We start from the raw sequence: 15,330 nt of genomic DNA, 5'->3' as shown, positions 1-15,330 counted from the left end.
TCTGATACTATTCATGTACAATGCCATGGAGCAATTCAAACCCTTTAGAAGTTTGATTTCTATCTGCAACCCTCCAAACGTTGTCATCTACTGAGTATCCTATCGCTCTATTCCAAATTGAACCTGTAGTTTACTTCCTCTTTAAGAAATCTGATTTATAAAGCCCTTTCTACATCAGCCGATGTCACAAAGTGCTGTACAGAAACCCAGCCTAAAACCCCAAACAGATGTAGAAGATGTAGAAGCACGGTGACTAGGAAAAACTCCCTAGAAAGACCAGAACCTAGGAAGAAACCTAGAGAGGAACTATATGATGTAATATGTAACCAATATGGTAATAGTGCCACCTTAAATGACAAGCTATATTGCTCGGCCCTATCTCCTTCCCTCAGAGTCTATGGGCTTGACTTGGGATAATGACTCAACTGCTATTAGCCCCTACCCCTTTAATCAATAAGTCCCGAGGAGGTGTGGTATATGGTCAATATACCACGGCTAAGGGCTGTTCTTATGCAGAGTGCCTGGACACAGCCCTTAGCCGTGGTATATTGGCCATATATCACAAACCCCCGAGGTGCCTTATTGCTATTATAAACTGGTTACCAATGTAATTAGAGCAGTAAATAAAATTGTTTTGTCATACCCGTGGTATACAGTCAGATATACCACAGCTGTCAGCCAATCAGCATTCAGGGCTCGACCCACACAGTTTATAAATAGATATAACATAGTAATAGCACCACTAGCCAGTTGGAATTGTTCCTATATTGTGTACACCTATCCACTTCTCTGAGATATACACTAGTGTATAGGGGGCATAGGGGTTATATGGGTTGATTTGGTATGGGACATCTACACTATGCCCTGGAGTTACTTGGGTGTTTCAGGCTGTTTCTTTCTCACTATGAGGACAATGTCTCTGTCAGCCACTAGATGTCACTAGCATCAAGCCACTGGAGACCGATGCTCGGGACTGCAGTTTGCTGAAAACCATGACATCATGTAGTTAAGATATTAGTCATCCGTCCCTACTGTATTTCCACCAGAAATTGACATAAAGCATAATTGACATGATTATACATTTCCAATTATTTCAGCCATGCTTGCATTTCAATCTACATATTCCCAGTGTAATTTATTCTTGGTAATGCAGTAGGGTCATTCAAATGAGAACACGTTGAAATTAAATAATGAAATAATTATTGCAGAGGAAACATGCTACCAGACTGGTTCATTTGACCATCATATTTATTTTCAGAGACAGGGACATGTAGTGAACAGGTCATTCTGGCTATCACATGGAAAATGTATTATATATACTGTATATAGTATATTTTCAGTATAAGTCTACATGGATGGAAAGAGCAGGAGCCACACATAATTTGTACTGCTTATTATCCATTCTCTCCTCGCCAATTACTAAGGAAATGCCTTGCACCTGAGGGAGGTGTTGAAGTGACATACTGATGTGTTGAAATGTGTGTTGAATCTCATTATATGAATTCCTCATCTACCAGTTATAACATGGAAGATTCAAGTGTTAGTTCTTGGCCATGATATTCATTAGGTCAATGAGGTTGTTCAGTGAGATGGGCCGTGTTCCAAACATTCATACTAGCATATCACCCAAGTAATGTATTGGGCACACATTCTATCTAAATATGCTTGTATGGACATTGGGATGTAATCATAGCAGTGAACCAGATTGTACCAATACATCTGGCTGGCTAGAGCTAGAAGTTAGTTACACTTTCCCATATGTTTATAGTGTCTGTGGAGTGATACAAGCATTGGATTGTCCCTGGGCAGATATGATGCCTAGTTAGTGCCCCTGAATTGCACATAGCAGAATATCACCATGGAAACACCTAAACTATCATCAAACATTTGTTTTATTTTTGAGGTGGGTGTTGATCCAAAACTTTGAGTCAGAAGCTGCTATTATCTGATTTCTTTGAAGGTGTAGTAATTCACAGATATGTATGTGATATGATATGCTGGTGGATATGTTGGATATTACAGTCAGAGTTGGTTTATAATACAGGCTTGATATGGGATTTGTTATGGTTTCAAGATTCAGCCCTCATGGTTACACTCTCAACCCCCAGTCATAATGAGGTGTTGGGCCCACTTTAAAAGGGCCTGTTTACATTCTTTACCCTGTGTCATCTCCACACTCTCACACCAATGGAATTGACAGGAAAAGGAAAAGGAAGAGGGGGGGGTAGTCTGTACTCTGTCCTTAAAGGCAGGTGTGTGTTTTAATTGTTTCCCCATCCTCCATCCCCCAACCCCCCCCCCCCCCCCCCAACCCATAGAAACTGATGTTGGCTTTTGTTCTTGTTTTCTAGAAATCATTATCTCTCTCAGAGAAGTACGACATAATGCTAACATCCTGTCCTGTGATATCATCTAGTAAGTCACAAACCCCCCACATTCTAAACACATTCCAAACTGACCATGAAATTGCTCAGTTAATACTGCAATGGAGAATTTCCTGTCTGTCATTATAGACATTATTTAACTTAAGCCTACGTGCTGTTAACTTCCCTCTCGGTATGCTTGTCTATGCTACCCTGTCTGTGGTTTCCTTCATGCAAATAATATTAAGGGGGTTTTATTGGGTGCAGGCAGATTAGTAATTTTGCAGATACTCAAACGCTGTAAAGTATTGACTGATACGGAGCATTCAAATGCTCATTTATGAGTCAAATATCATTTTATGAGTTACATATATCATGTGTCAAAGATAATGACTGTCCACCTACACTACATGGCCAAAAGTATGTGGACATCCCTTCAAATTAGTGGCTTCGGGTATTTCAGCCACACTAGTTGCTGACAGGTGTATAAAATCGAGCAAACAGCCATGCAATCGCCATATACAAACATCGGCAGTAGAATAACCCGTACTGAAGAGCTCAGTGACTTTCAAAGTGGCACCGTCATAGGATGCTCAGAACAAGACCGCCGAGTGCTGAAGCGTGTAAAAATCATCTATCCTCGGTTGCAACACTCACTACTGAGTTCCAAACTGCCTCTGGAAGCAATGTCAGCACAACAACTGTTCGTCGAGAGCTTCATGAAATCGGTTTCCATGGCTGGGCAGCCACACACAAGCCTAAGATCACCGTGCACAATGCCAAGCGTTAGCTGGAGTGGTGTCAAACTTGCCGCCATTGGACTCTGGAGCAGTGGATATGTGTTCTTTGGGCCTCCCGAGTGGCGCAGTGGTCTAAGGCACTGCATCACAGTGCTAGCTGTGCCACTAGAGGTTCTGGGTTTCGAGTCCAGGCTCTGTGGCAGCCGGCCATGTCTGGGAAACCCATGGGGCGGCACACAATTGGACCAGCGTCGTCTGGGTTAGGGGAGGGTTTGGCTGGCAGGGATGTCCTTGTCCCATCGTTCACTAGAAACTCATGTGGCGGGCCGGGTGCAGTTCACGCTGACACAGTCGCCAGGTGTATGGTGTTTCCTCTGACACATTTGTGCGGGTGGCTTCTGGGTTAAGTGGGAATTGTGTCAAGAAGCAGTGCGGCCTGGTTGGGTTGTGTTTCGGAGGGCGCATGGCTCTTGACCTTCGCCTCTCCCGAGTCCGTACGGGAGTTGCAGCAATGAGACAAGACTGTAACTACCAACTGGATACCACAAAATTGGGGGTGATAAATCACGCTTCCCCATCTGGCAGTCCTACGGACAAATCAGGGTTTGGCGGATGCCAGGGGAACGCTACCTGCCTGAATGCATAGTGCCAACTGTAAAGTTTGGTGGAGGAGGAATAATTGTTTGGGGCTGTTTTTCATGGTTCGGGCTCGGCCCCTTACTTCCAGTGAAGTGAAATCTTAATGCTACAGCATACAATGACATTCTAGATGATTTTGTGCTTCCAACTTTGTGGCAACAGTTTGGGGATGGCCCTATCCTGTTTCAGCATGACAATGCCCCCATGCACAAAGCAAGGTTTATACAGAAATGGTTTGTCGAGATCTGTGTGAAAACATTTGCCTGGCCTGCACTTAGCCCTGACCTCAACCCCATCAAAGACCTTTGGGATGAACTGGAATGCCGACTGCGAGCCAGGCCTAATCGCCTAACATCAGTGCCCAACCTCACTGCTCTTGTGGCTGAATGGAAGCAAGTCCCCGCAGCAATTTTCTAACATCTAGTGGTAAGCCTTCCCAGAAGAGTGGAGGTTGTGATAGCAGCAAAGGAGGGGGACCAACTCCATATTAATGCCCATGATTTTGGAATGAGATGTTCGACGAGCAGGTGTCCACTTTTGGCCATGTAGTGTGTGTCTACCCACGTCTGGCGGATTATTCCACTTTGTTCAGTCACTGACTCTTTCTCTATGTCTGTCTCTCTGTCTGTGACATGTTTTAATGAAGGGAGGTGATGATGATTATGCCATCATCATGATTTCAAAGGTCAGCCAATTAGCACATTCTTTCTGCTCTAAGGAATTCCATGGAATCCAGCGCTCTGCTCTGTTTGTCATCTCGCAGCCCTGCATTCCTCTCTCTCGCTGTGTTTCACTCTCTCTGTGTCTCTCTCTCGCTGTGTTTCTCTCTCTCCTTGTCTCTCTCTGTGTTTCTCTCTCTCTCTCCATCTCTCTCTCTTTCTCTGTGTTTCTCTCTCGCTGTGTTTCTCTCTCTGTCTTTCTCTCTGTTTCTCTCTCGCTGTGTTTCTCTCTCGTCTCTCTTTCTCTCTCTCTCTCGCTCTCTGTTTCTCTCTCTCTGTTTCTCTCTCTCTCTGTGTCTCTCTCTGTGTGTCTCTGTGTCTCTCTCTCACTTTTCTCTTTCTCTTTCTCTTTCTCTTTTTCTCTGTCTCAGGTGTGTGTGTGTGTCTCTCTCTCTCTATGTGTCTCTTTCTCTCTTTTTTCTCTCTTTTTCTCTTTGTCTCTGTGTGTCTCTTTCTCTCTTTCTCTCTGTCTCTGTGTGTGTGTCTCTCTCTGTCTCTCTCTATGTGTGTCTCTCTCTTGCTTTGTCTCTCTGTGTGTGTATGTGTGTGTCTCTATCTCTCTGTGTGTTTCTACCTCACTTTCCAATATATATATTAAAATGGAAATATCACATTTATTTAAGTATTCAGACCATTTACTCAGTACTTTGTTGAAGCAACTTTGGCAGCAATTACAGCCTTGAGTCTTCTTGGCTACAAGTTTGGCACACCTATATTTGTGGAGTTTCTTCCATTCTTCTCTGAAGATCCTCTCATGCTCTGTCAGGTTGGATGGTGAGCGTCACTGCCCAGCTATTTTCAGGTCTCTCTTTCAGATCGGGTTCAATTCCAGGCTTTGGCTGGGCCTCTGAAGGACATTTAGAGACTTGTCCCGAAGCCACTCCTGTGTTGTCTTGGCTGTGTGCTTAGGGTTGTTGTCCTGTTGGAAGGTGAACCTTCACCCCAGTCTGAGGTCCTGAGCGCTCTTGAGCAGGTTTTCATCAAGGATCTCTCTGTACAGTGCTCTGTTCATCTTTCCCTCGATCCTGACTAGTTTCCCATTACCTGCCGGTGAAAAACATTCTCACAGCATGATGCTGCCACCAACATGCTTCACTGTAGGGATGGTGACAGGTTTCCTCCAGACGCTTGGCATTCAGGCCAAGGATCTCAATCTTGGTTTCATCAGACCAAAAAATCTTGTTTCTCATGGTCTGAGAGTCCTTTAGGTGCCTTTTGGAAAATTCCAAGAGGGCTGTCATGTACCTTTACAGAGGAGTGGCTTCCGTCTGGTCACTCTACCATAAAGGCCTGATTGGTGGAGTGCTACAGAGATGGTTGTCCTTCTCGAAGGTCCTCCCATCACCACACAGGAACTCTGGAGCTCTGTCAGAGTGACGATCGGGTTCTTGGTCACCTCCCTGACCAAGGCCCTTCTCCGCCATTTGCTCAGTTTGGAAGGGGGCCAGCTCATTTGTTTTATTGAATTCATTTTAGAATCAGGCTGTAACGTAACAAAATGTGGAAAAATGGAAGGGGTCTGAATACTTTCCGATTGCACTGTATATATATTTGTGTGTCTCTCTCTCTATCTCTGTGTGTGTGTGTCTCTCTCTCTCTCTCTGTGTGTGTCTCTCTCTGTTTGTGTGTGTCTCTCGCTCACTCTCTCTCTTTCTCCCTCTCTGTTTCTCTCTCTCCCTGTGTTTCTCCCTCTCTGCGTCACGCTCTCTCTCCCTCTCCCTCTCTCAGAATTGGCATAGGAAACATATGTTCATGTGAAATAACATGTGAAATAAACTATCATAAATTAACTTCTTAGGGCTAGGCCCCTTTTTTCTCAATTTCCGCCTAAATGATGTGCCCAAAGTAAACTGCCTGTACTTTACTTTATTATTTATATTTTTGTCAACGTTTACTTTTACTTCACTACATTCCTAAAGAAAATAATGTACTTTTTCCTCCATACATTTTCCCTGACACGCAAAAGCACTCGTTACATTTTGACAGGAAAATGGTCAGATTCACACACTTATCAAGAGAACATCCATGATCATCCCGACTGCCTCTGATCTGGTGGACTCACTAAACACAAATGCTTAGTTTGTAAATGATGTCTGAGTGTTGGAGTGTGCCCCTGACGATCCGTCAATAAAAAAAAGAAAGAATATTGTGCCATCTTGTTTGCTTAAAATAAGGAATTTGAAATGGTTTATACTTTTACTTTTGATACTTGAGTACATATTAGCAATTCAATTTACTTTTAATACTTAAGTATATTTCAAATCAAATACTTTTAGTCTTTTACTCAAGTAGTATTTTACTGAGTGACTTTTACTTGAGTCATTTTCTATAAAGGCATCTCTACTTCTACTCAAGTATGACAATTTAGTACTTTTTCCAAAACTGCCAATTGCCCTGTATGGAAGTGAAGTATGGGGTCCGCAAACCAATACAGATTGAAAAAAATGGGACAAACATCCAATTGAAATTCTGCATGCAGAATTCTGCAAAAGTATTCTTAGAGTTCAAAGAAAAGCCCTACATAACGCATGCAGGACAGAATTAGGCCAATAACCATTAATAATTAATATCCAAAAACAAGCCATCAAATTTTATAACCACCTAAAAACAAGCGATCCCTACGCCTACCGCTACAAATCCCTGAAATGCCATAAGATTAACATAGAGAAAAGTCCCCTCATCCAGCTAGTCCTGACACTAAATTCACAAACAACTACCAACCCAACAATGCCTCAGAACAACACTCAGACAATCTGGCCCAATCAAATTATAACCAAACAAAAATAAAATGACATTACCTATTGGGAAAACATGTAAACTGAAATGCTATTTGGCCCTAAACAGAAAGTACATGGTGGCCGACTATCATTTAACATTAACATAGAAATCTGAGGAAAGAATTGACAGTATACAGACTCAGTAAGCATAGCCTTACTATTGAGAGAGGCCGATGTAGGCAGAGCTGGCTTTCAAGAGAAGACATGCTATGTGCCCACTGCCCACAAAATTAAGTTGAAACTGAGCTGCACTTCCTAACCTCCTTCCAAATGTATGACCATATAAGAAACACATTTTTCCCTCAGATTACAGGGACCCAAAAAGATTTTGAAACAAATCAAATATTGACAAGTTTCCTTATCTGTTAGGTAAAATGGCGTAGGGTGCAATCATCGCAGCAACATTTTTGACCTGTTGCGATAAGAAAAGAGTAAACAGTGGAGCAGAAACACCAAAGTAAAGAGAACCTCTATATTTATCTGTTCATTTATTTTCCCATTTATACTTTGACTTTTTTCACACACAGCACACGCACCAGCTGGCTGAGCGGGCCCTGGTGGAGCGACTAGTTAAATTTGCCTGTGCACTATTTTATCTTCATTTATAGACTATTTAGAGTGTATAGACCGACAGCCTGTACAGGTCCAGACCGATACACTCGTATTTGTGTTTGTTTTTGTACATAGTTAATAATATAACATTTCAAATGTCTTTCTCTTTTGAAATGTTTGTGTGTTTAATGTTAGCTGTTAAGTAGTACTTTAAAGTATTTTTACTTAAGTACTTTACACCACTGGCAATTGGTACAATTGTAGATTTGAATATTTTGAACCAGGTTTTAATTCGTATGTTTACTTGAATTTGTCTTTTGATAGTGTAAAAATCCCTTCTTGCTTTCTCTTTCAGTTCATTGACAGCCAAGCCGGAATTACCCATGGAGCTTATTTTTGAAGCCCAGATATGATTAGACTTGCGTGTTCTATGCCTTTCGTTCCTACTGTGAAACTTTGTTCGAAGTCTTGGGAATTTGATATTTTGGGGAAAATCATGTTTTTTTGTCTACTTGAAGTTTACTGTCATGGACCATGTCTGACAGAACTGATGTAGGATATTTAGATTCTGTTGTAGACTCTTTTTTGTGGGTGACAACAGAACTAGATTGTCTGCTTATAAGCAGGAATCGATCTTCCGTTTCATGCAGGGCGAGACCAGGTGCTGTGGACTTTTCTAATAGTTTTTGCCAATTAATTTAAATATATGTTAAATAGAGTGGGGCTTAAGCTACAACCCTGTCTAACTTCCCGACCCTAAGTCAAGTAGTTTGTTTGTTTGCTTCCCATTTTTATTTCACATTTACTGTTTGTACACATAGATTTGATAAAAGCATATGTATTCCTCCCAACACCGCTTTGAGGAGGAGACCCTCATTGCCAAAATGGAATCAAAAGCTTTTTCAAAATAAACAAAGCAGGAGTATATTTTGTTTTTAATTTGGTTCACATGGGTGTCAATAAGGGAGTTCAGGGTGTAAATATGATCAGATGTGTGGTAATTTGGTAAAAAGTCCTATTTGGCTTTAGGTCAGGACACTGTGTTCAATAAGGTCTATAATTTATAATACTACAAAGTACCTTCCCCAGGCTACTGTTCACACAGATGCCTCTATCATTTTTATGGTCAAATTTATCTCCACTCTTAAAGATACATCTCTCTCTCTCTCTCTCTCTCTCTCTGTCTCTCAGATTGCTTTATTGGCATGAAATAGAATTAGTAGATATTGCCAAAGCAGTATAGTGGTACAGCATTTTAGTAAATGCAGTTAAATATAATAATGTATACAGGTACAACATTAGTGCTGTTGTATTGTGAAATAAACAACAAAATGTACATGGATGATGGTTACACTATGTGTTACTGTCAGTTATATACAATGGAAAACACTTCAGGGAATTCATGGTCATGGGATGTCCCTCATGCTACGGAAATCATATACATATCTGGCAGTAATATTTGCAGTTTCTCCCTCACCCAGAATAATTCCCAGCTTTATGTTATTAGAACATTAGAACATGTACAGAAGTTGGGTATTGATTGAGATATTTTCTTGAAAATAAAACATTCCCTTATTATTTATCTCTCTCCCCTCTCTGAAGTGGAAATGGATAAGGGCACATTTTTACATTGTGAATGCAAAATCACTACCATCCCCCCCCCCCCGTGTTGTCTAGAAAGATCAAGGGAGAGCAGGGTTTAGGAGGATAGAGGGTTGGGGGGGTCTATCTCCAGACTGGTTCCACTTCGCCAGCCCGCGCAATGTTGGACAAATATTTGCTTTGGACAACTTTTTTTTCCCCTAATGGAACAAATCATTTCTAAAATGCCATTGTTTTGTGGACTGTGACATCACGTTGGCATTTCCTCCAAGGCCCCCCTCCCCCTAAAAAGACTGCGTGTTCCTACAAAGTGTTTTCCCCCTTTAATTGAAGAAGGTTGTTTTCTGAGATGAGGTTGTTCCCAGTGTGCCCTTAGCTTGCCTTTGATGGTATAGCTATATCATGTCTGGGTAAATGGTAGCCTACTGCACTGCTGGCTTTTCCCTCATTGAACATTTGGGGGATTTAAAGTTAAAACACTGGCATATAAAGCACAGTGATTACTGTGCCTTAACTGCTGTTGACATTCTGCAGGGAATAGTTTCAACATTTGTCTGTGAGGGTACTAGAAAGATAGGAGGTGTCAGTATCCAAGTGCAATTTATTTCTCACTGACCACAGGTGAATTGGAAGCATTGCAGCCAGTGCTATTTGGTGTATTCAATAACACTTTGTAAAATCTTTATATTTTAGCTGTAGACTATGGTATTGGAGTATGGCATCACATAGCCTACCCCTCTGAACCTCACAGCACAATGTTGTCCTTTGTGCATGAATGAACGTACCTATATTCCACTCTAATCAACAGTATTCATTGCAGTAATCCTTTAAATTATGTATTTGCATGCATTATCCGGTGGTAATCCTTTATCTGATGCACATAGGGGTTTTCACTTCTACTGCCTGATCATCTGCTGCTGGAGTTTACCACTGAATCGCATAGTCTTCCTTCACCACCGATAGGAGTAGGAATACCCAGGAGGATTTGCATGACTTTACTAGTATTTTGTCTATCTAGATTGACACTCCACTCTGTAGGAGGGCAGTTCCGTCCCTCAGGCCGATCAAGATTTACAGCTTTCCTGTCAGAGTGGAAGGACTGTGTGATTGCCCATGCAAACCGGCAGAAGGGTGTGTGTACCTCTGTGTGTGGGTACGTGTGTGGGTACGTGTGTGTGTGCGTGTGTGTGACTGTGTGTCTGTGTTAATGTGTGTGTCCCCTGGGGGTCATGTGGCGTGTTCTACAGTATCTCTGTATCAGGGGTCATGTCACATGTGTGTCAAAGTGACGATACTGAGATAGCGTGTGTGACAGTGGGGTCGTCCCGGATGAACATCACCAGCCCTGGGGCCCTGTAGTGGCAGCATGCAAAACAACAGTCCCCATCATCAGACACTATCTTTACAGCCTTTCCTTTTATTGATGACACCAGGTCTTCCCTCTGCCTACAGGTTTCCTTCTCCTGCCTGCCTTACGTCTCGGAAAACTCCAAAGCATTCCCAGATTCCAAGCCTTCTCTGGTGATTTCCTGTTTCTGTCAGTGACAATGACCTGCATACTCCATAAGGGTTACAACAACTACCCAATAGCAGTTCATTCCTTTTCCCTATCTCTTCCTGTTGATCTGGAATGTGTAGAGAGTGAGAGGGAGGCAGGCAGCTGCTGAACGGTGAGCATTGTGTAAGAACATGGATAGTAGGTGTGGCTAGGTAGGTGACATCACAAAATAGGGGTATAAGTCATGGAGATCACTACAGCACCAAGCACCTGTTGCCTCTCTCTCTCTCTCTAGCTGCGTCACTCAGGACTGTAAAGCTGTAGCTACTATTACTGTGCGTGTACTCTACTGTCCTGTGGACTCTGGATACTATTGCAGACTACGTCTTCAGAGATACTCTGCCAGAGAATAACTATGGCTCTCTCACTGAGCTCTATCCTGTCTCTCACCATCATAACACTCTGTGTGCTCCTGCAGGAGGGTAAGTTTTCATCCTTTATACTGACTTTTTATTCAACATTTATATCACTTTTTTAGAATGTATTCTAAGGTGTATGGGTGGTACATGAAAATGCGGATTTGTAATCTTTAGTCGTAAAGATGACTGACAGTGAGTGTGTATAAGTTTTATTATGCAAGTGCTCCATTTTCTTTTCATTAGGTTGTTAAATTGAATATGAGGGGTCATAGTTCAGTTGAGATGTAGAATTGGAGCTCAGGGTTGGTTGAGGTGGTGGGGATAGATCAGAATAACATGATAAAACCTACGATGAAAGATGGAGAAACACCTTAAAAAATAAGACATTTTTCACCTTGTCAGCTCGAGTATTCGAACCAGGGATCATTCAGTTACTGGCTCCACGCTCTAACCTCTAGGACACCTGCCACCCTGATGCTAAAACTCCTGCTGCAGCATGATTGTTTGGTTTTCTCATTACTTCGTTTCACTCTCTGAATGATAGCTCAGTTAATCACGGCTCTGGCAGGTTTGCTAATGGGTGGGTGGCTAATGACCATGTTGTGAAGTTACTGCATGACACATGCTGCCTGATGCCAGACTCTTTGACCTACTCCCACTGTTCGCCCTACAGAGATATAATACAATGAGAGATCCTGCTAGGCCATACATGCAATCACACTCTCTCTGAAAAGATGCAGATTATATAGGCACGGTTCAACTCCTATCACTGCATTTGACTTGAAATAACCCCAGTTGGCAACCAACACAGTCTTTGTTTGACTTGGATAACATTTCATAACAGAGTTATGAATCAAAGTTCAAATGTGTTGAACAAGACCTGATACATAGGAGAACGGGATGGCGGGTAGCCCACATGTACTTCTCTGTATTAGTGAAAAGGGCTTTTGATTAGGATGTGGTGACGTGTATTTGCTCGTTGCTGATTGTCAAATTGCACAGTCATCCAGTGATTTTGCTGAGTTATAACCAGGCTCTTAACCAATGATCCTTTCTGTCTCTATAGGTTTTGGGCTCCCTGTATCCAGCCAGCCTGAGCTCCCTGCCCAGTCACCCTCCCAGAACAGCCCACACCACACCAGGGTTAAACGATGCTCCTGCAGTAACTGGCTGGACAACGAATGCATCTACTTCTGTCACCTGGACATCATTTGGGTCAACACTCCCAATAAGGTCATCCCCTACGGTCTTGGCAGCCCCCTGTCCCGACGTCGCCGCTCCACCGGGCGATGTGAATGTGCCCACCCAGCCGACAGGACCTGCTCTGGATTCTGCCACAACAGGTGAGCTCACCTTCAAGAGACAAGGAACTTCTACCCTCCTTCCCTTCCTCATCCGACCCTACCCTTTCCCCTCCTTGCCTTGTTAGATACCAGATTGTATCAAGCCAGTGACTATCTGTGGCAGTCAGTCGTCTGTGACCAGCCTGTATCAGGTTGTATCAGGGCTGCTTGTCAAGGAGATGCAGGGAGGAGGCGTATTGTTTTTATGGCTTAGATGTGTAACTAGCGATGGGGGAGGAGAGAGGAGGGGGAGGGAGGATGGATGGATGGGGGAATAGCCTGCATGTTCTGGAGGCTTAGAGCCCCCTTACAGACAGATCCATTAGTCATGACACTATTTTTGGAATGTTTTACCAGCGGGAATGTCTGTTGTATTAATACAGTTATTGCTGTTATGACATACCAAGGTTGAGGATTAGTCTGTGTGTCTCAACAAGGATTTATCCTGCTCTGTGAAAAGTCACTGAGAACAGGCTGTAGGGCATGCAGTACAGACATTATTGGGTTGAAGTCCATAGCCAACCGTCTCTCACTGCTAGCATTGTAGAATGATGTACTAATGTAGAATCCAGTCTCATGGCCCTTTAGGAGTAGTCTAGATAATGTGTTCTTGGTTTGCTCTCATTTTGACATGGTAGTTCTTTCTGTCTGCAGCTCAGAGAACCCCAGGTTCGTAGTGGTAAGCCCCTCAGACCAGACCCTGGAACAGACTGTTAGCAGTCCAGACACAACCAGCAACGACCTACTGACCTCTCTCAGGTAAGAGAAAAACAAAATATCATTAAGGACCAGACAGTTTCCCAGGCCTAGATTAATCTTATTCCTGTATCCATTAATCTTATTCCTGTCTCCATTGAGGACGTTAACCTGATGTTTCTCTCTTTGTCCTTTACAGAAACACGGTCCGATCCAACATGGCTGCCATAGAGCAGGCTGCTCCCTCCAGGAGGAAGAACGCGTCCAGAGCCAACAGACTGAACATCGGGTAGATGAGGAGGGAGGAAGAGGAGCTGAAAGAGGAGCTTTAAGAGCTCCAGAGCATCCGAACAAAGACCCCCTGGAGGAAACTAGGGAGTCCTCCCCAGGGAAGACATAGAAGAGAGGTCCTAAGAGGAGAGACCCTGAGAAGAGGGCAAAGATGGAACACTGGCTGCCCACTGATTGTTGTATAACACCCAGTAGACTGGATATGGACATTATCTGGATATGCGTCTTGGACTAATCTGGCAAAGAGTCCGATTCGGAAGACTAGGGAGGATCAAGTGTGTCCTCTGTGAACTGTGACAGTCTGGACTAGGATGGTTACTGACTGTTTGCTGGTCATGGGTTGTCTTCATGTCCCAAACATAAATACACTTTCTGTGTCTGAGCACCTGAAATTGGTGGATGCAAGCCAAGGCATTCTGGAGTGATGTTAGTCTATGTTTACTTTACAGGCTTACTTCATTAGTGCCTTGAAAATATTGACCACTATTCTCATTTGGATTTTTATCCTTACTTTACCTGTCACACGACATCTACTATATCATAGAATAAAACATAAAAGAAGATTGTTCCTCTGTATCAGAGATGTATCGCCAGTTTATAGTGATTGCCATGCATGCATTTAAAATACTTGAAATATTTTTGGCACATGAGGGACATTACTTTAAGGGACAGGGAATTACTACACACACACAGCCTTCCTGTAGCAGCAGATAAAAGCAGGTCTATTGTGGTGGCGGAAGTATTTATTGCATAGCCACTGTTGAATGTTTTGATTGTAGACGGAGCCAAGGCAGCAGATTTCAATGGGTCTGCTCCTTGCCAAATATGCAGTGACTGTTTTTCTGCTTTCAACAAATATCCATTAATGTCCATGTTATTACACATTGGGAAATTAGGACACTGCACTTCTGTTCTAATGCCGTCAAAGGAATGTGTTTTTATGTCCAGTAGACTTTAGATGGATTGGACTGACCATAAGGCATTTACTGGAAACACTACATCGAAAAACAAGTCTTCCACTGATGTTCAAGTCCAATATCACAATGCTGTATATTTATGATATGATTATTTATTTATTTGTTTGTGTTTTGTTTAGGAATTTGTGTATCAAAATGCTGGACTGCGCTTTTGTTTGACGTACTGTTGTTGTCTCTAGAAGGACAATTCACCCACAATAGTCTATTTAGCAGTCAAATACACTATAGGACGTTGAAAGAAATGTTTACTTACGAATTGTTCTATTCCAAGCTATTCATATTATCTATTATCAACAATTATTTATTTAACTTATTTTTGGCATATATTTATATATTTGTGTTGTGTGAGTTTATCACTTTTAATGTGTGATGAAATAAATACTAAAATGAATGCTCTTGCTTTGTTTGATTATTTTCTAACCATGATAATTGATTCTTGTTTAGTACAGTAACAAAAAAACCGAATGAAAGCTAAATTCAAAGAATCCTTAACACAAATCTCAGATACCTCAATTTTTTAAAGGTCATGAACAGTCAACATCATATTTTTCATGAACGTGGATGATATTTGGATGAAACCAGATTAAATTATGACAAAGTATGAAAAATGACTGTTGATTCTACATTGATAAAGTTTGATCATAAAGTTACTGATCCCCTCCCCCATGTCAAAGTCTTGGATTCAGGAGGTGGGATTATCAAGGGGATAGGGTG

At 42.3% G+C, this 15,330-nt stretch overlaps 1 protein-coding gene across 1 annotated transcript; it reads left to right on the top strand.

Annotated features, from left to right (window-relative positions):
- Nucleotides 1-11,150: 11,150 nt before the first annotated feature.
- Nucleotides 11,151-15,007, top strand: LOC106588640 (uncharacterized). The gene is made up of 4 exons (XM_014177817.3): nucleotides 11,151-11,372; nucleotides 12,376-12,652; nucleotides 13,307-13,411; nucleotides 13,548-15,007. Exons 1-4 carry the CDS (start codon nucleotides 11,306-11,308, stop codon nucleotides 13,639-13,641), a joined length of 543 nt encoding a protein of 180 aa, XP_014033292.1. The 5' UTR covers nucleotides 11,151-11,305; the 3' UTR covers nucleotides 13,642-15,007.
- Nucleotides 15,008-15,330: the final 323 nt, after the last annotated feature.

The sequence above is a fragment of the Salmo salar genome, chromosome 27, assembly GCF_965601325.2.
Source record: "Salmo salar chromosome 27, fSalSal1, whole genome shotgun sequence".
Classification (NCBI taxonomy): Eukaryota; Metazoa; Chordata; class Actinopteri; order Salmoniformes; family Salmonidae; genus Salmo; species Salmo salar.
This window is presented reverse-complemented; position numbering and strand designations above follow the sequence as displayed.